General features: G+C 43.0%; 1 protein-coding gene across 1 annotated transcript; it reads left to right on the forward strand.

Moving 5' to 3' along the window:
- On the forward strand, window positions 1-16,348 carry ZNF223 (zinc finger protein 223). The gene is made up of 5 exons (XM_030797581.1): window positions 1-186; window positions 3,441-3,523; window positions 8,811-8,937; window positions 9,105-9,197; window positions 14,407-16,348. The coding sequence occupies exons 2-5, from the start codon at window positions 3,515-3,517 to the stop codon at window positions 15,618-15,620; spliced, it is 1,443 nt and encodes a 480-aa protein (XP_030653441.1). The 5' UTR covers window positions 1-186; window positions 3,441-3,514; the 3' UTR covers window positions 15,621-16,348.
- Window positions 16,349-20,473: the final 4,125 nt, after the last annotated feature.

Raw genomic sequence — 20,473 nt, forward strand, 5'->3', positions numbered from 1 at the left:
GGCGCAGAGGACACTTCCGGTCTTCTAGCCTGAGGTTTCTGCTTTAATGACTGGGGTAGTTTGAGCCATTTCTGCGTCTTGCAGGACATTTTGAACGAGCCCTCTTTGCTTGAGGCTCGCAACCACCCGATGATCGATGATCGTCTCAGGGGAAAAGAAGCCTTGGCGAAGAGCAGAGGTTTAGAGGTGCGAGGGCAGGGAGGGTGTTTATTGTTCCCGTCAGCGGAGCCTTCTGGCGTCGGGGGGCTTTGCTCGCGTCCCGGGGGGTGGGATTGGGGTGGCCCTGTGTACCCTGCTCTGAGGGTTTCCAGGACTTTGACCTCGCTCAGTCCACCTCCCTACGTATGCGGCCTCTTTCTCGCAGTGTGATGTGGAATGTTAATATCTCTGTACTTCCCACTGCTGTTCTTTAAAATGGTGCTTACAGGATCATCCTAATAGAATTGTTTTGCGAATTGAAAGAGATAATACAAATGAAAGCCTTAAAGTTGTCCCTGTCACTTGGTGAGTGGTGGTCTCTTGTTTCCTGATATTTTAAAACGTTTGATGTCATTTCAAAGCTATAGAAAAATTACAAAAACAGTGTAAGAAATTCTCATATACCCTTTACCCAAATTTGCCAAGTGTTTACATTTTTCCTGTTTGCTTTGTTGATGACCATCAACCAAATACCACCAGGAACATACCTGTAACCCGAGACAGCTGATTGGTAGCTTTCTGCAGCAAGTAAGCCCACATACCAGGGTAATTGTGGGGTGTCTTGGTAAGAGGCATTTAGGAAGGGCTGGTTATAGGGTTTCACATAACATGGTAGATAGTATTGGATGTTATATTAAATAATACTGTTACCGATTACATATCAGATAGATGTGTTAAAAGAATACTAGTATTTGTAGTGTACTTACTAGATAGTGTTGGATAGCATATTACCTAGCATCATGTTATCTAATCTGCAGTTCCATATATGAATTTGTTAAATTTTTCATTTAAAGTCCTTATGATTAGGTCAGGAGATCGAGACCACGGTGAAACCTCGTCTTGGGTATATGAGAGTTTCTTACACTGTTTTTGCAATTTTTCTATAGCTTTGAAATGATATCAAACGTTTTAAAATATCAGGAAACAAGAGACCACCACGTCTTGTATTTTTGTAAAAATACAAAAAATTAGCCGGGCGTGGTGGTGGGCGCCTGTAGTCCCAGCTACTCGGAGAGGCTGAGGCAGGAGAATGGCGTGAACCCGGGAGGCGGAGCTTGCAGTGAGCCGAGATTGTGCCACTGCACTCCAGCCTGGGCGACAGAGCGAGACTCCGTCTCAAAAAAAAAAAAAAAGTCCTTATGACTGTCCTCTGCCCCACCCTTCACCTATTCAAAGTCCAGTTTATGTGTTGTCTTTAGCTGTCACATTTCCATAGTTGTTCATTTGGAGTTTGATATCGAAGGGGGCCTGCCTCTCCACACCTGTGGGTATTTCTCACAAGGCGGAGACGAGAGACTGAGAAAAGAAATAAGACACAGAGACAAAGTATAGAGGAAGAAAAGTGGGCCCAGGGGACCGGCTTTCAGCAAGTGAGGACCTGTACCGGCACTGGTCTCTGAGTTTCCTCAGTATTTATTGATCACTGTCTCTACTATCTTGGCAAGGGGAATGTGGCAGGACTATAGGGTAATGGTGGGGAGGGGGCCTGCAGGAAAACGTGTGAGCAAAGGACTCTGTGTCATAAATAAGTTTAAGGAAAGGAGCTGTGCCTGGATGTGCACGTAGGCCAGATTTATGTGTGACTTTACACAATCATCTCAGTGCAGTAAAGAGCAGTATTGCCACCAGCATGTCTCACCTCCAGCCATAAGGCGGTTTTCTCCTATCTCAGTAAATAGAATGTACGATCGGGTTTTATACCACCAAGACATTCCATTCCCAGGGACGAGCAGGAGACAGATGCCTTCCTCTTACCTCAACTGCAAAGAGGCCTTCCTCTTTCACTAATCCTCCTCAGCACAGACCCCTTACGGGTGTCGGGCTGGGGGACAGTCAGGTCTTTCCCTTCCCACAAGGCCATATCTCAGGCTGTGTCAGTGGGTGGAAACCTTGGACAATGCCCAGGCTCTCTTGGGCAGAGGTCCCTGCGACCTTCCGCAGTGTATCATGTCCCTGGTTACTCGAGACTGGAGAGTGGCAATGACTTTTATCAAGCATACTGCCTGCGAACACATTTTTACCAAAGCACATCCTGCACAGCCCTAAATCCATTAAACCTTGAGTCAATACAGCACATGTTTCTGCAAACACAGGGGTGGGGCTAGGGTTGCAGATTAACAGCATCTCAAGGCAGAAGAATTTTTCTTAGGATAGATCAAAATGGAGTTTCTTATGTCTTCCTTTTTCTACACAGACACAGTAACAGCCTGATCTCTTTTTCTTTCCCCTACAGATATATTTCACATTTAGGTTCAGATTATACATTATTGGTGGGGAATCCACAGGAGTGTTGAGATGCCCTTTTCTTTTTTCTTTTTCTTTTTTTTTTTTTTGAGACAGTTTTGCCCTTGTCACCCAGGCTGGAGTACAATGGCGCGGCAGGATGCCTTTTTCATTGTAACATAACAAGGACCAAGTGATGTTTGTTTGTCCCTTCATTGGTGATCTCAGCTTTGTCACTGGCCAAGATGTCTTTCAGATTTGTCCACTCTTATGTTACTTTTTTTAAAATTATGAAGTTTCTTATGGGAAAATACATTATTAGTGGGCATTTTCTTGTAAATAAGAGCTTCCATTTCTCCTCTATTTGTTCATTGATTTGTTCAACTATATATATTCTATCAATATGGACTCAGAATCCAGTCTTATTGATTCTAATGATATGTGCATTAACAGTTATTTTTTTAACTCTAGGTTTATTTTAGTTATAGCATTCACCCATTTCAGGTGTACAAGTCAATGGTCTTTAGGAACTTTGAAGTGGAGTAATCATCATTATAATTCAGCCGAGATCACTTGCATCCCCCAGTTGGACTCCCCATGCCTATTTACTTTAAACCTCATTCTCACCTCAAATTTAGAACAACTGCTAACCTACTTTCTATTCTATTCTACTTGTCTATTCCAGACATTTCATAGAAATGGAATCGTAGGGTCTGTGGGTTTTTTGTGACTTGCTTCTTTCACTTACTGTAATGTTTTCAAGGTTCACGGGTGTTGTTGCATTGGTCAGTATTTCATTCCTTTACATTTCCAAATAAGATTCCATTGTATGAATATGCCACCATTTTTCTATCCATTTACCTATAGGAGAGCTTCTTGGTTGTGTGCAATTTGGGGTTAGTATGAATAATGCTGCTGTGAGCGTTCATGTGCTAATTGACAATATGAGTCCTTGTTGGTGGGCGACATCCCTGAGTACCCTTTCACGTCTCTTTTTCTGGCTTCATGCCACTTTCCAGGCACAATTCTGCTTTCCCTGGAACTGCTTCATTCAGGACTCTGCAAATTCCCTAAAGTAGGAGGAAAATTGACCATGTCCAAGGTGAGTAGGGCTTGCATCTCTTACTGTTAAAATTCCATCTCACTACTCAGATTGTCGTGTGTTTTTCTCTGCCCTGGGAAGACTCAAGGAGAACAACAGGACTTTGAGGATCTCTTGTCACCTGGCTAATTTTTGTATTATTAGTAGAGATGGGGTTTCATCATGTTGGCCAGGCTGGTCTTGAACTTCTGACCTCAAGTGATCTGCCCGCCTCGGCCTCCCAAAGTGCTGAGATTACAGGCGTGAGCCACCGCACTCAGCCAGAAAGCCTTCATTTAAAATGTCTAGTAATACTGGGCCGGGTGCAGTGGCTCACACTGGTAATCCCAGCACTTTGGGAGGCTGAGGCAGGCAGATCACCTGAGGTTGGGAGTTCGAGACCAGTCTGACCAACATGGAGAAACCCCATCTCTACTAAAAATACAAAATTAGCTGGGCGTAGTGGTACATGCCTGTAATCCCAGCTACTTGGTAGGCTGAAGCACGAGAATCACTTCAAACCGGGAGGCAGAGGTTGCAGTGAGCTGAGATCGGGCCATTGCACTCCAGCCTGGGCAACAAGAGCGAAACTCTGTCTCAAAAAAAAAAAAAAAAAAAAAAAAAAAAGTCTAGTAATACTGAAGATTGGCCAGTCACTTGTGTACTATCACTCATTTACTTCTCAGAGCAGCAGAATGAGGAGGTTCCTGATCTCTTCTTCTCCTAAACTCATGAAATATGAGAAACCTGCTCAAAATCAGAGGCAATCAAGGATCAGGAATGTTAGCTATTCTGCTCAAGTGAAAGAGAGAGACGAGAAGAAAGAAAAATTCTCCACTGAGGGTCCGGTGCCCTGTTGTGTGAGTGTCTGGAGTGCTCCCTTGAGTGATGACATCCGTAGGTGGCGCTGCTTCTCCCTGTCCTGCGTTGGTGTGACCTCTTCTTTTCCAGACCTGGCACCTACTCAGGTGTACTAATTGTTCCAAGTACCCAAGGACAGTGATTACTACAGCTATTCTTATCTCCAAATTCCTCGTTATGGCACAAGATGCCTCACACATTTTTTCTTTGGCCAGGCGCGGTGGCTCACGCCTGTAATCCCAGCACTTTCAGAGGCTGAGGCAGGTGGATCACTAGGTCAGGAGATAGAGACCATCCTGGCTAATATGGTGAAACCCCATCTCTACTAAAAATACAAAAAAAAAAAAAAAAAATTAGCCGGGGTGGTGGCGGGCACCTGTAGTCCCAGCTACTCGGGAGGCTGAGGCAGGAGAATGGAGTGAACCCAGGAGGCGCAGCTTGCAGTGAGCCGAGAGCTGAGATCATGCCACTGCACTCCAGCCTGAGTGACAGAGTGAGACTCTGTCTCAAAAAAAAAAAAAAAAAAAAAAATCCCTAAATTCCTCATTATGGCATAAGATGCCTCCCCACCCTTTTTTTTTTTTTTTTTTTTTTTTTTTTTTTTTTTTGAGACAGAGTCTCTCTCTGTCACCCAGGCTGGAGTGCAGTGTCACAATCTCGGCTCACTGCCAGCTCTGCCTCCCGGGTTTACACCATTCTCCTGCCTCAGCCTCCCAAGTAGCTGGGACTACAGGCGCCCACCACCACACCTGGCTAATTTTTTTTTGTATTTTTAGTAGAGGCAGGGTTTCACTGTGTTAGCCAGGATGGTCTCGATCTGACCTCGTGATCTGCCTGCCTCGGCCTCCCAAAGTGGTGGGATTACAGGCGTGAGCCACCGTGCCCGGCCTGCCTCACACATTGTTACCAGAAAAAAATGACAACCTGGGGCAAAAATATTTACCCCTTGGATAGTTAAGGAAGAATAAATCCAGAATAAGAATCTTCTAAAAGGATAAAGAAAAAAGTTCAAGCAGATTGGAACAAAGAATACTAAAAGGCAATTGTAAAAGAAGAAATAGAGATGGCCAATAATCTTGAAAAGTGGCGATACTCATTTATAATAATAAGTGAGAATGATAGAATGAATTGTTCTTCCTAATCAGATTACCAAAACCATGGGAATATTTATAAACTGCTCTTGGCTATCATAAGGAGAATTAGGGTACTTGTACTCTGTTGAATGATTACAGAGGTAGGGAAAAAAGTGAGAAGAAAGTATGCAATTATATGATGATAATATTAAATGTGCTTATTTTTCACATTTTAATTTTCATATGAAATTCTTTTAAATGAGACAGGAGAGTCAGATGTTCTTACATCTTACTACTTTATCATCTTTGCAGGATTGATAATGGAAAATATATAAAATTAAATATTTATTCTTTAGTGTAGCTGAAAACAGATCATCAGTTCCCTGGAATACTATGGAAACCCTGAAATAGATCATGGTAATAACAGTAATAAGTAATACCAGCTAATGTTCACTAAACACTTAGTCTGTGCCGTAGACTTTTCAAAATACTGTATATTTCTTTGCTTAATTTTTGAAAAAACTCTGTCATGTAAGAACTATTATTCAGAGAGGGAACAAGGCTTGTAGGCAAACATGTCGGAGGTCACATGGTTAGAAATGGGCAGACTCTTAGGATATGCACTGAGGCATTCTGGCTTCTGATCAGGACACTAAATGCCGCAATAAGCATATGTGGTTTGTGCCTTGCGAGTACAGAAGACCATAGCTGTTTCAGGATACCATGGAGCAGGTTCACTGTGCACTGATTACCAACTCATATGAGTCCTGCGGGACACATTCACATGCAACAGATTGCATGAAGCAGATTTATTACTACAGATTGGCAGCAGGGGAGCCCAGAAGCCTAGGGTCCACTGTGAGCTGGCCATCCAGGGCTCAAGAAAGCTACCTGGAGCAGATGGAATCTTGACTGTATGTGCCCCACTTGCACCAGAGCTGAGGCACCCCAGACGGTAACCTGCCCCCATTTATATACTTCAGGATGCCATGACTCATGGAGAAAAACTTGAAGGACATCTTCCTTCCAGGTGAGAGAGGAACAAAGCCCAGACTGTCAAAGGCAGTTCCTCCCGATAATATTACATTCCTAGAATAATCTACAGTTATTCTTGAGAACTACAAGCAATAAAGGGGAGAGAACTGGGTGGTGTCTGCACCCCAACTGTCCTGCAGTCCACCCCCTGACCCAGATATCCCCCTTAGCAAACTGGTCCATTTCATATGTCCATCGACCTCCCCAGGCCTCCCCTGATCTTGTTAGATCAGTGTAACACCTTGACTGACACAATCTCTGCCAACTTCACGGAATTATAGCTGGAATACATTCCGTGGACCCCAGAGGAGCATGACCACAAGCAGCACAGCCAGACCTTCCTGAAGTAGTAATCCTGCCCAGGTCCCAGTTATCAAAATAAGAAGCTGCCAAAGATACCAAAGAAGAATCATTCAGGCAACCCCAGTGTCTGAAGCCAGTGGACCTGCTTCTGGGTTGCCTCTCATTGAGTTTTTACAATAGCTATGTATCCAGAGAAGGCCGGAGGTGTTGGCAGTCACGGACCCACTCCTCCCAGTAGGGCTAAAAGCACAGAGCACTTGTGTTTTTTGAACCTTCCTGAGGGAGTGAATGGATGTTGCTGGGCTCCCAAAGCAGTGGCCGTGGAATAAGCAGTATCTATCGGCCATTGTCTGTGACAGGTGTCTCATCATTTTTCATGGGAATTCACCTGTAGGTGTAGGACATAAATCTGGAGCTAGCTGCACCTCCAGGCAGGTCCCCAATCAGCCTGGGGCACAGCTTTAGCCTTCTTGCCCAGTGGTACATCTCGCTCCCAGGGTGACATCTAGGGGCACCCCCAGCATGCCCAGTGTTTAGGATCTAACAGTCTGCTAGCTTTCGAGGCATGACATTGCCCACCCTGTATTTGGGTCACCCTCCAAACCACCCACAGAGAAAGCCATAAGGCTCAGGTGCACACAGCACCCATTCCCTTGTTTGGCTGTTCTGTGACCCATTTGTGGGAATGGGGACGTTATCTTTTGCCAGCCACATCTCATTTTTGACACAGTTGCATAAGGTCAGTTCCCCCAGTATGACATTCATGCGACTCTTACAGAGAGGAATACCACTCATCCAGTCCTGGTTTTCATTATGTGGAACATTTCTCATCCAGGTAGTCAAAGGAACATGGTGCGAGAAAGCACAGTCCACTGTAGCTTTGTTGAGGTTGTGTGATTCTGCTGCCTTACACCAGTTACCACAGGGCCCTCCAGCTCTCTCTCATGTGGCAGGTGCCAGGTTCTGACTTGACAAGCCAGGGTTATGGAGCTGTTGGTGTGCACTGTGGCATGAGGGATGCTGGTGTGGCTTACCATGGTCAGGATGAGAGGGTCACTGGTTGGTGATAGAATAAATCCAGGGTAGCAGATGGAACACTTAGCCAGGTAACATGAGGTGACTGGAGCTTGAGATAAGGAATGTGCTGTGCTTCCAGGCCTCTGCTGCCATATCCTTGGGGGAACAGCAGATTAATAGCTGTTGGATAGTGGGTGGGCTGAGGTGGTGCAGCAACCCAGTCTGTCTGTCCCTGTCCTGAGGCTACTACCACTGTAGACATGCATTCCCCTGGTTGTTTGGCTCAGACCTTCCTGCCTCAGTTGTTCAGTCAGGAAGGGAGGTCATGTCCTATACAAAAAGATATGCCTGCTGGTGCCAGCCACCCAAATGGAAGGATCAGGTGTCCCCAGTACCATCAGAAGGACCCTGGTACCCCCTACGGTATTCCGTGGTCTCATTCTTCACCACTGTGGGATCCCGTAGAAGTCAGGGGATGTTCAGGAAAGCATCACCTCCAGATTAGAGTCAGGAGGACCTTTGTCAGTTACCACAGTGATCTGAACCGCAAATTACCAACAGGATGTGCATTATAAAAGGGAAAAGGAAAAATAATTATTGGGAATACTGAGATTGGGGTTTCACAGCCACAGCCTCATCAACCGGCTGCCAGGTCGGGCAGATACTGACTGAATTGCTCACTGTCTCTGGGGTTATTAGCAAGGTTCATTGAAACCTATATACGTGTAGCCCAGGATGCAGCATTTAGACTCCTAGGGGGCTACATACAAGTAAACTCAATGAATTCACTAAATAAGACCACAGGACTTCTTCATTGTTGGACTTCTGATGACGCTTGGGACAATCAAGGTGTGTCATTGTCAGGACACAAACTAGAATGAATGGGAATTCTATAAGTTGACCTACATCTCTGAAGATCCAGAAAAACTTTCCATTTTTCCCCTTGGCCTCCTCAATATTCCTTCTCTCCCAGTAACCATTGGTCGTGAGATTGAGGTTGCATATGTTTGATGCTGTAGGAGGCAGTGACCTTCAAGGATGTGGCTGTGGTCTTCACTGAGGAGGAGCTGGGGCTGCTGGACCTTGCCCAGAGGAAGCTGTATCGAGATGTGATGCTGGAGAACTTCAGGAACCTGCTCTCAGTGGGTGAGGACAGGCGTCTTCTATAAGGGAATGTCAGGCCCCAGGAGTGGTTTTGTATCCTAGGGTGTTCAAGTTTGAGTGTGCAGTGGGAACCTAAATTTCCAGTAAGTGTTACCCTGATATTACCTAGAATATGTTGGGATTAAGCATGTGACTTTGCCTGTTTACAGGGCATCAACCATTCCACCAAGATACTTTCCACTTTCTAAGGGAGGAAAAGTTTTGGATGATGGATATAGCACCCCAAAGAGAAAGGAATTCAGGTAAGAAGCAAGCAACTGTGTGTCCCTGTTTGTGACTTCCATCTGTTTTACTTCTGTGCACGTCCAACTCCATTACCTTGTTCTAAAAGGCCAAACATCTTTCCTGGATTATTATAACCTCCTTCCAGCTGGTGGCCCTGCTCTGTGCCTTCCCACCCTGACATCTGTTCTCTTCATGGCAGCTAAAGTGATCCTTAGGACATGGATGTCAGATTGTCATTCTTCAGCTTAAGAGCCTTTCTGGCTTCTTAATTTTATGAAAGCCTCTTTAAGTGGCTTCTAGAAACGCCTGTGGTCTACTCTTCATTCTTCACTGCCTCTTGACTACATCTCCCATACTCTCCCTCTTTCTCCATCTTTTCTGGCCACCTTGTCATCCCTCTTGTTTCTGCATCCTCCCAAGGACACTGTATCGCCTGTTGCTGGTACCCAATGACCACGAACTTAGATGATTAAATAAGAAGCATTTATTATTTCCCTGTTCTTTAGGCCTGAAGTCTGACACAGCTCACTGGGCAAAAATCAAGCCGTCTTAGGGCTTTGTTCCTTTCTGGATGTTCATGGGGAGAAGCCTTCACTTTGTTTTACCAGTTCCTAGACACTGTCCACACTCCGTGGCTCTAGTTTTCCATTCCTCCATCTTTGAAGGCAGCTACATTGCATCCTTGACCATTCTTCCAGAGTCACGCTCCCTCTGCCACTCTTCTTATGCCTATGTCTTCCACCTTTCAGGTCCCTTGTGATTGCATTCATCACTCCTGCATGATCCAAGTTGACTTTCCTACTTTCTGCTTAGCTGATTAGTGACTTCAATGACATCTGCAGCCTTAATCTGCCTTGCTGTGTAATGCTTCAGAATCATAGGTCCTGAAGGTTGGATGTGGACATCTTTCAGGAAGAATTATGCTCCCTACTACAGAAGCTTCTGCCTCAGAGCCCTCACTTGCTTTTCTCTCTATCTGGAATCCTCTGTCCCCACAAAACTTACTGACCCCCTCTGTTAGTTTATGCAGGTCTCTGCTGAGTTTTAATGTCATGGAAGAGGTCATCTTCAAGCACCCTATTGAAAATACCATCCTATCTTTACTTGGCCTGCAAGTATTATGTGTCATATGCTTTTGTTTACTGATAGATCACCTGTTCCCTTTCAAATATAATCTCTACAAGGTGTTTATTTGTTTGTTTATGACTGCATCTTCAGCGTCTAGAATAGTCCTAGTACATAGAGGGATCTGTAAATATTTGGTATCCTGATGAATGAATTAATGGATGGGGGGACTTTACTGTAGGAATCATGGAGCTAGCTAATAAGTAATACATGAACCAGAGTGTATGAAATATATTAGTCCCTTGGAAGCCACAGGGGTTTGATTTCAGGACCCCACATGGATACCGAAAGCCAGAGATGTTCAAGTTCCTGATATATGTGAAGTATTTGCCTATAACCTATGTACATCCTCCCATATACTTTAAATCATGTCTAGACCAGTTATAATACCAAATGCAATGCCTACCTGTCACTTCATTCACAAGGATTCAACATAGGACTCAGTGTGTGAGAAATTCCAGTTTTGCTCTTTGGAACTGGAATTTTTTTCCCTAAATATTTTTTATGCACTGTTGGTTGAATCCATGGATGCCAAACCCATGGATATGGAGGGCTGATTATATATGGCAGAACAGTTTTTTTTTTTTCTCTGTGGATGGCTGCTTATCCATTTTCAACTTTCTTGGGTTTCCTTGACATGATTGGTTTTATGTGTGTGCAGTTGACCCATGTCCTGTGGAAACTTCTAAGCATAGCATTTTTTTCATGACCACACTGAGTAATATGCCTTCCCTGGGACCTACCCTGGAGCTTTCCATAGGGAGCATATTTGTATCTGGGAAGAAATCTTTTTGAATGAGGATTTCCAGCTAGCTTTCCTTTGAGAGATTTACCCATCTGCAGCCCATTTGCCTTTTCCAAAGTCGGCCCGCACTTCACTGCTTCCAGGTTCCTCCTTCCTTCCCTTAGAGGGGGAAGAATGAGGATGAGAGGACACAAGCTATGTAGCTGAATGTTGACTCTGTTTCTGGTCATCTTTCTTCAAAAATGTGTATATTTCCCTCATCTTTATACTATGCACATTTAATTGTCAAAAAGTTAAAGGACACAGATTTTACAGGCTTTTTATTTATTTTTATAGATTTAGTGCTATATTTTGAACTGGTAAGCTTTATGACCCGGAAGGAATTGGGGAATTACTTACTCAAAATAGAAACATCCTGAGAGACCTTCCCTTCTCTTGAAAGACCTCTTATTTATAAGTCACAGTGTATTAAATATATCCACATACCTATGAGACAGGATTGTTCCCTTGACCGTCTTTGCGGGCGGGAACTTCAGGGTTTGTTTCACTCAGCCCACCGCTGTCCACTCCTTGCCGGAGGCAGCGTGCAAGCGAGCGAGTGCAGGAACTGGAGCAAATGAATGCTGGAATTGGCGGGTCGCTCCTCTCTGGCGAGAGCAGCTCTGTTGTGCACGCCCCACAGCAGTGTCCTAGCGTGTTACAACCCATGCTGTTTCAGCTCTGCCATCTGGGGATGGCCAAGTGCCAATCAGCTCAGTGGAGCATCAGAGTAGCAGCCCCTGCCCTCTTGGCACCTGGGTTCTTGTCCAGCATCCAGGAAGAATCAGGTCACATGAACTGTGTGAAAGGTGATGAATGCAGAAAACTATTGAGCAGTGGGTGGTTCTCAGCAGAAAAGGAGCCTGGAAAGGGGATGGGAAGGGGATCAACATGTTCCGGAAGCCAGGCCATTTGTGGCTGGGCCCCTCTCCAAAGCCGCACCTTCTGAAGTTAGCCACATCTATCCGTAGTTTCCGACACTCAGTTGCTTCTCTGCTCACTGCTCAGCGACTTGTATCCTTGCCACTCAGCTGCTTGTGTTGCTCTGCCAGCTGAAATCTTTTATGGGCAGAGGATAGTGGCAGGCAGGCCAAAAAAGCAACATTTGGGCAGAAAAATGGGGTCATCTGTTTTAACTTAGGGCCGAGGTTCTAGGCTTAAGGGTGGAGTTTAGCCAGGTATACTGATAGGTACCCACCTACCTATTAATATTTTCCAAGATTCAACCTTTGGAACTTAACTCTCCATCAGAAAAATTTACCTAATTCAGGACTTGGTAATATCCTGACAAAGTTTTGAACATTTTGTGAGCATGAACCATAGTAAGAAACACCTCTTTAAGTATAACCTGGACAGTTTTCATGTGTGTAGATGTATGAGTGACTTTAGCTGACATTTCATGTAATGACACCTTTCCTGCTTGTCCCCACGCTGTGATAATTTTCATTCTGGTTCCTTTCTATAAATGTCTATTGCAGGTTTTAACTTTATTTCAGCTCATTGATGTGTAGTCTTGAATATAAAAACAGTTATAAAGGCCTGTTTATCGACATCACAGGCTTTCTTTTCATTCCAAGTGATTCTTCACATCATTGATTGTCTGATGAAGAGCATCCTCCTTTTTGGACCCCTGGAAGGACAGCCTTCCATATTCCCCTCAGAACTGCAGTTTTCTGTCCCTGTACTCTTTCTGATAACCAAGTTACTATCCACATCAAAACAGAAAAATAAGATTAAGTATTTTATACGTGTCGTGCAAAATTCTTATACAGGAATACTTTTGATTTGTAGATATAAACATTCTAAGGTGTTTGATGTTTAGTATCATGAAGGGTTAAACTAAAAAATTTAATGGGATATTTTACAGAGAACTGCTCTCACTTCATTCCAAGTGCAAATTCGGGAGTTTTTCAAAACTGCCTTCACGTTCAATAATTTCCTAGAAAGACTCTCAGAACTCACTGGATGCATTTATTCTCACAGTTACTGATTTTTACAGGGAAAAGATGCATATTATAGTTAACCAAGGGGAAAAACCAAATAAGACAGAGTCCGGTGATGTACCAAATGTGGATCTCCTATTGTATTCTCACAGTGGAGTCGGGCATGTTACATATCCAAAATTAGCATGTGACTTAGACACAGGGAACCACCAGTCAGGGAAACTCAACTGAGTGCTGGGATCCAGAGTAATTATTGGGGCTCCATTACATAGCCATAATTGGTTGGTTGATTCCTGTGTGTTTATTTAGTCTTTTGGTCCACTGGTTCCCTGTGACCTAAAGACCCACATTAAATCACATTGTTATTTTTTCTGACATGGGGAACGCCACCTGCCATTTCCCATCCCCCAAAGCTGTAGCTACTCACGACCCTAAATTATATTATTTCACTATCAAGAGTTACCCAAGATTTGCCCCCAAGGAGACAGAGAGACGCTCCTCAGGCATGCCCCTTCAAGATCCTTCAGATTACTTCTCAGATACTGAGGACAAAGTCCCTACCTCTGTTTAGTTAGGTTAACTTCTTATTTTTAAAAATGTTTGTTAAGCCATCTCGTACTGAAAGGAAGGCTAACTTCTTTATAAGGATATACAATATACAGGCAAGTATACAAAGTATTTATTATGTTACTGCTTTCCCTTAGAGTTCCTTTTGATTCATATTTCATTATGTACATAATAGTTTAGTAATTTATCATGTAAGATTTCAGACTGAGTTGGAAATTTTAAAAATAGTAACAGGTTAAATGTATGTATCATATTAATTTTTTATTAAATTTTTTATTTATATCAAGGATTTTATATTTGAGATGTGGTATGGTATTTTCTTTTTTTCTTTCTTTTTTTTTTTTTTTTTTTTTTTTTGAGACAGAGTCTCACTCTGTTGCCCAGGCTAGAGTGCAGTGGCATGATCTCAGCTCGCTGCAACCTGCACCTCCTGGGTTCAAGCAATTCTCCTGCCTCAGCCTCCCAAGTATCTGGGATTATAGGTGTGCGCCACCACACCTGGCTGATTTTTGTATTTTTAGTAGAGACGGGGTTTCACTATGTTGGTCAGGCTGGTCCTGAACTCCTGACTTCAAGTGATCCACCTGCCTCAGCCTCCCAAAGTGCTGGGATTATGGGTGTGAGCCACCGTGCCCAGCAACATGGTGTGGTTTTAGATTGCTTTCATGCAAACCAGAAACCAGTGTGCACTTGGAAAACATAAACTGAACGTTCATTGAAGTTTCATACCATGTCCTAAGTGTGAACTCTTAAAAACACTGAACAGGGCATAGCTTGTCCTGATGTCTTAATTTTGTATTCTGGTAGGAGGCAAGATCCAACCTGAGATGAAGACTGTTCCAGAAGCAGGACCACATGAAGGGTGGTCCTGCCAGCAGATCTGGGAAGAAATTGCAAGTAATTTAACCAGGCCTCAAGACTCTACCATAAAGAGCTCTCAGTTCTTTGAACAGGGTGATGCCCACTCCCAGGTTGAGGAAGGACTATCTATAATGCACACAGGACAGAAACCTTCCAATCGTGGGAAGTGTAAACAATCCTTCAGTGATATTTCCATCTTTGATCTTCCTCAGCAAATACACTCAACAGAGAAGTCTCATTCCTGTGATGAGTGTGGAAAAAGCTTTTGTTACATCTCAGCACTTCATATTCATCAGAGAGTCCACCTGGGAGAGAAACTCTTTAAGTGTGACGTGTGCGGTAAGGAATTCAGTCAGAGTTTACATCTGCAAACTCATCAGAGAGTCCACACTGGAGAGAAACCTTTCAAATGTGAACAATGTGGGAGAGGCTTCAGATGTAGATCAGCACTTACAGTTCATTGCAAATTACACATGGGAGAGAAACATTATAATTGTGAGGCATGTGGGAGGGCCTTCATTCATGATTTCCAGCTTCAGAAACATCAGAGAATTCACACAGGGGAGAAGCCATTCAAATGTGAAATATGTAGTGTGAGCTTCCGTCTTAGGTCAAGTCTTAATAGGCATTGTGTGGTCCACACAGGAAAGAAACCAAACAACGCTGGGGAATATGGAAAAGGCTTCATTGGTAGGCTGGATTTGTGTAAGCATCAGACGATCCACACAGGAGAGAAACCATACAATTGTAAAGAATGTGGGAAGAGCTTCAGACGATCCTCATATCTTTTGATCCATCAGCGAGTCCACACTGGAGAAAAGCCATACAAATGTGACAAGTGTGGGAAGAGCTACATTACTAAGTCAGGTCTTGACCTGCACCATAGAGCCCACACAGGAGAGAGACCTTATAACTGTGATGACTGTGGGAAGAGCTTTAGACAGGCCTCAAGTATTTTGAATCATAAGAGACTCCACTGCCGAAAAAAACCATTCAAATGTGAGGATTGTGGAAAGAAGCTTGTACACAGGTCATACTGTAAAGACCAACAAAAAAACCATAGTGGAGAAAACCCATCCAAATGTGAGGACTGTGGGAAGCGCTACAAGAGGCGCTTGAATCTGGATATAATTTTATCATTATTTTTAAATGACACGTAAGTGTCGTACATATTTATGGGGTACAGTGTGTTATTTAAATATATGTATATGATGTATAATGATCAAATCAGTGTAATTAGCATATTTATCACCTCAAACAATTATCTCTTTTTTGTGTTGAGAAAATTAAAAATTCATTGTTCCAGCAATTTGAAAATAAATTGTTGTTGATGATAGTCACCTTTAGTGCTGCAGAACAGTAGAACTTCTTCCTCCTATCTACCTGTACTTTTGTATCCATTAGCCAACCTTTGGCCATCCCACCTATCCCCTACCCTTCCCTGCCTCTAGAGCCACTGTTCTCACTACTTCTAAGAAATCAGCTTTTTTAGCTTCCCCATGTGAGTGAGGACAGTTTAAAGTAAGTGTTTCAGCCATAGCTCAGCATACCCCAGTGGTCGTGGGACTGTCAGAGCAGAGAATGCTTGTAAGTCATGCTGCAGGGTTTCTAACAGAAGTTTGACAGTTAGTTATTATTCAGGAGACAGGTCATAGTATAAGTTTGTTCACACACTTTCAAAACACTAATGATGAACATGTCAAAATTGATGACCACTAGAATGTCAGCCACATGTGTCTTTGTATTTTTGCTGCATCCTTACATCGCTTGAGTCTGGAAGATTGAGGCTGCAGTGACCTGTGATAGTGCTACTGCACTCCAGCCAGGGCAACAGAGTGAGACCCTGTTTCAAAAAAAAAAAATTTAAATAAATACCTCTGTTTGTTTCTGGACAAGCATCTGTGTTTCTGGAATTTTCTTTTTTAGTGTACATACATAGTGTGTTACAATTACATTCTTATTTTCTTCAGCAGTGAATATTTGCTGGTATTTTTCTATTTTATAATTGTATGCATTATTTTTTAGATTTCTCAGTGAACATCAGAAACTCCATCTCTACAAGAAATACAATAATTAGCCAGTTGTGGTGGTGTATGTCTGTAGTCCCAGCTGGAGACTACTGGAGAGGCTGAAGTGGGAGGATCGCTTGAACCCAGGAGGCAGATATATAGACAAATGGAATAGAATTGAGAGTCCATAAAGAAACCCATACATCTAAGGCCACTTGATTTTCAAGAAGGATCCAAGATTACTTTATGAAGACAGAAGAGTCTCTTCGACCAATACTGCTGGGACACCTATACACAGACACACAACATAATGAAGTTAGATCGTATCTCACCCTACACTTAAAAATTAACTCAAAATTCATCAATGACCTAATGTAATAGCTAAACTATAAAAGTATTAGAAGAAAACATAGAAGTAAATCTTCCTGACTTTATTTGGAATGGATTCTTCAATGAAACAACATAAGCAAAAGCAAATAAAAATACCTAAATGGGACCTAAGTTTTAAAAAATGCTATGCATACATGGACATTGTCAAGAACATGAAAAAACCATACAGCATGAGTTCTACTATCCAGATTATATAAAGAATTCTTACAACTCAATAACAAACAACCCAATTAAAAAAATGGGCAAAGGGCTGGGTGCAGTGTCTCATGCCTGTAATCCCAGCACTTTGGGAGGCTGAGGTGGGCAGTTAAGGCCAGGAGTTCAAGACCAGCCTGGCCAACATGGTGAAACCCTGTCTTTACTAAAAATACAACTAGCTGGATGTGGTGGCCTCCTGGGCTCAAACCATCCTTCCACCTCAGCCTCTTGAGCAGCTGAGACTACAGGCGTGCGCCACTGCCTCTGGTTAAGTTTTGTATTTTTCTGTAGAGATGAGGTTCCTCCGTGCTGCCCAGGCTGGTCTTGAACTCCTGCACTCAAGTAATCTGCCCACCTCAGCCTCCGAAAGTGCTGAGATTACAGGCATGAGCCACTGCACCCAGCCTAAAAAAAAAATCCTAATTTTTATGGGTACACATATGGAGTATATATTTTGATACAGGCATACAAGGCATAATGATCACAGGGTAAATGGGGTATGTTACCACAAGCATTTATCAGTTTTTTGTGTGTGTTAGAAACAATCCATACTCATTTAGTTATTTCAAATGTACAATAAATTATTGTTGACTGTAACTCTGTTGTGCTATCAAATACTAGATCTTATTCATTCTATCTAAGTATATTTTTGTACCCACTAACCATCCCCACTTCCCTCACCACCAACCCTACCTTTCCCTCCCTCTGGTAACCAACATTCTGCTCTCTGTCTCCATGCATTCAATTGTTTTAATTTTTAGCTCCTACAAATAAGTGAGAACATGTGAAGTTTGTCTTTCTGTGCCTGACTTATTTCACTGAACGTAATGTCCTCCAGTTCCATCCATATTGTTGCAAATAACAAAATCTCATTCTTTTTGTGGCTGAATAGTACTCCATTGTGTATATGTCCATTTCCTGTATCCATTCATCTGTTGATGGACACTTAGGTTGCTTCCAAATTTTGGTTATTGTGAATAGTACTGCAATAAACATTGCAGGGGAGGGTGCAGATATCACTTTGATATAGTTTTAATTTTTGAGGAACCTCCATACTGTTCTCCACAGTGGTTGTACTAATTTACATTCCCACCAACAATGTGTGAGGATTCCCTCCCTCACTCCTTCCACATTCTCACCAACATTTGATATTGCCTGTCTTTTGAATAAAAGCTATTTTAACTGGAGTGAGATATCTCATGGTAGTTTTGATTTGCGTTTATCTGATGATCTATGATGTAGAGTACCTTTTCATATACCTGTTTGCCATTCGTATGCCCTCTTTCGAGAAATGTCTATTCAGATATTTTGCTCATTTTTAAATTGAATTATTAAATTTTTTTCCTACTGGGTTGAGCTCCTTATATTCTGGTTATTAATCCCTTGTCAGATGGACAGTTTGCAAATATTTTCTCCTATTGTGTGGGTTGTCTCTTCACATTGTTGATTGCTTCCTTTGCTGTGCAGAAGCTTTTTAACTTGATGTGATCCCATTTGTCCATTTTTGCTTTGGTTGTCTATGCTTTTGGGGTATTACTCGAAATCTTTGCCCAGACCAATGTCTTGGAGCATTTCCCCAATGTTTTCTTGTAGTAGTTTCATAGTTCTAGGTTTTAGATTTAAGTCTGTAATCCATTTCGATTTTATTTTTGTATATGGTGAACAATAGGGGTGAAGTTTCATTCTTCTATATGTGGATATCATGTTTTTCTAGCACCATTTATTGAAGAGACTGTCCTTTTCCCAATATATATACTTAGCACCTTTGTTGAAAGTGAGCTCACTGTAGGTGTAGAAATTTATTTTTGGATTTTCTAGTTTATGCAGTGCTAAAAAGAATGTACTGTACATGAAGTGATTTCTAGGTTATGTTGTTACATGACCATAGAAGAGTTAGAAATGAGCTTTCTTTTAAGTAATAATGGAAAATAAGAAATCCACACATATTGATATGGTTTGGCTGTGTCTCCACCCAAATCTCATCTTGAATTATAGCTCCCATAATCCCCACATATCATGAAAGGTACCTAGTAGGAGGTAATTGAATCATGGGGGTGGGTCTTTCCCATGCTGTTCTCCTGATAGCAAGGACAGATAGAGGAGTGACTTTGAATAGAATGGGAGGCAGGTTTGCCCTAAGCGATTTCCAGCTTGAGGTTTCCTTAGTGATTTTGGGGGCCCAAGATATTTTCCTTTCACAATACTAAGCAGTTTAATTTCTCTGAAATGTGACATTTCCACGTCTAAAGAATATTAACATGAAAACTTTAAAAGTGGGAAGATAGCTTTTCCAGGAGGGCAATTGGCCCTCCATTATTGGCCCTTGACAGGGCAGGAGCATCGCCTTCTTGGACAAGCACTGCCATTTTAAAGTTCCCGTTGATCAAAAACTGCCTAAATCCAAAGGGCATCAGCCTAATGGCTAAAGTCAGCATGACCGTAAACCACAAATGACATCTCCAACCAGAAGCATTCCAACCGTAAGATAAACCCCTCCCTGACCAGAGACATGCCAGCCCCGAGATAACCTCCCCTCTGTTGGAGACATGTCAGTCCCAAGATAACCTCCCCTCCAACCAGAGATATTCCAACCCCACAACAGATTTCTCCCCAACACAGAAACATTCTAAGCCCGTGATAAGCTCTCTCACCCTAAAGCCCATACTCTTAGACTGTAAGAGACAGCGCTCCTGACAGCAATTGGCCAGAAGCCCCTCTCAGGTTTATTCTCCAAAACGAACCTGTCTTTGACTGTTGAGCTGCTTTTCGTGTTTTTTTTTTCTCTTTAACTCTTACAGCCCTCTTAAACACTTAAACTGTGGTTGTTTTTCTTGCCAAACCAGTGGTACCACAGTGTCTGGAGTAGGGGCTGGTGCCCCACTCAATGCCTCTCCCAAACCATTTTTCCTGGCCCATTTTTCAAGGTCTCAGATTTAGCCTCATACTGTTAGCATCTAGTATATCAGCCTTTCAGCCATCTCCTGACCGCTCCACAGTCACTCCCCGCTAACTCCTTGAAGATTGTATCTCCTTGCTTTATTCCCTTTCAGTAACACTCTTGTCATCATGGGAGGCGTGTAGACTTCAGGAATTCCTGTCTATTCAATATTTTCTCTCGAGGACGCAGGGAGAGGGAAGGACCACTCTCAGGGCCACAGTCCATATTCCTCACCAGGCGCTCGGGTCTATGGGACTCATTCCTCGTGGGTATTGCGGGAAGTGTAGTCAAAGAGCACCGCGGAGTCCCACGCTTCCCGCTGGAGGGTGATACTACTGAAAGTCTCCTTTGGCATTCAAGGAAGTGTAGCGCAGGAGATCTGCTGAATGACGAGCAAGTAGGCTCAGGACGGCGTATCCGGGGAATTCTGGGAAATGTAGTTCACACGCTGAGCCCGGTAGGGGCACTTCCGCTCCCG

Source organism: Nomascus leucogenys, chromosome 17, assembly GCF_006542625.1.
Source record: "Nomascus leucogenys isolate Asia chromosome 17, Asia_NLE_v1, whole genome shotgun sequence".
Classification (NCBI taxonomy): Eukaryota; Metazoa; Chordata; class Mammalia; order Primates; family Hylobatidae; genus Nomascus; species Nomascus leucogenys.

Coding starts and splice junctions, on each gene's coding strand:
- ZNF223 (XM_030797581.1), top strand. Junction 8,938..9,104: donor CAGGAACCTGCTCTCAGTGG/GTGAGGACAGGC, acceptor GCCTGTTTACAG/GGCATCAACCATTCCACCAA. Junction 9,198..14,406: donor CCAAAGAGAAAGGAATTCAG/GTAAGAAGCAAG, acceptor GTATTCTGGTAG/GAGGCAAGATCCAACCTGAG.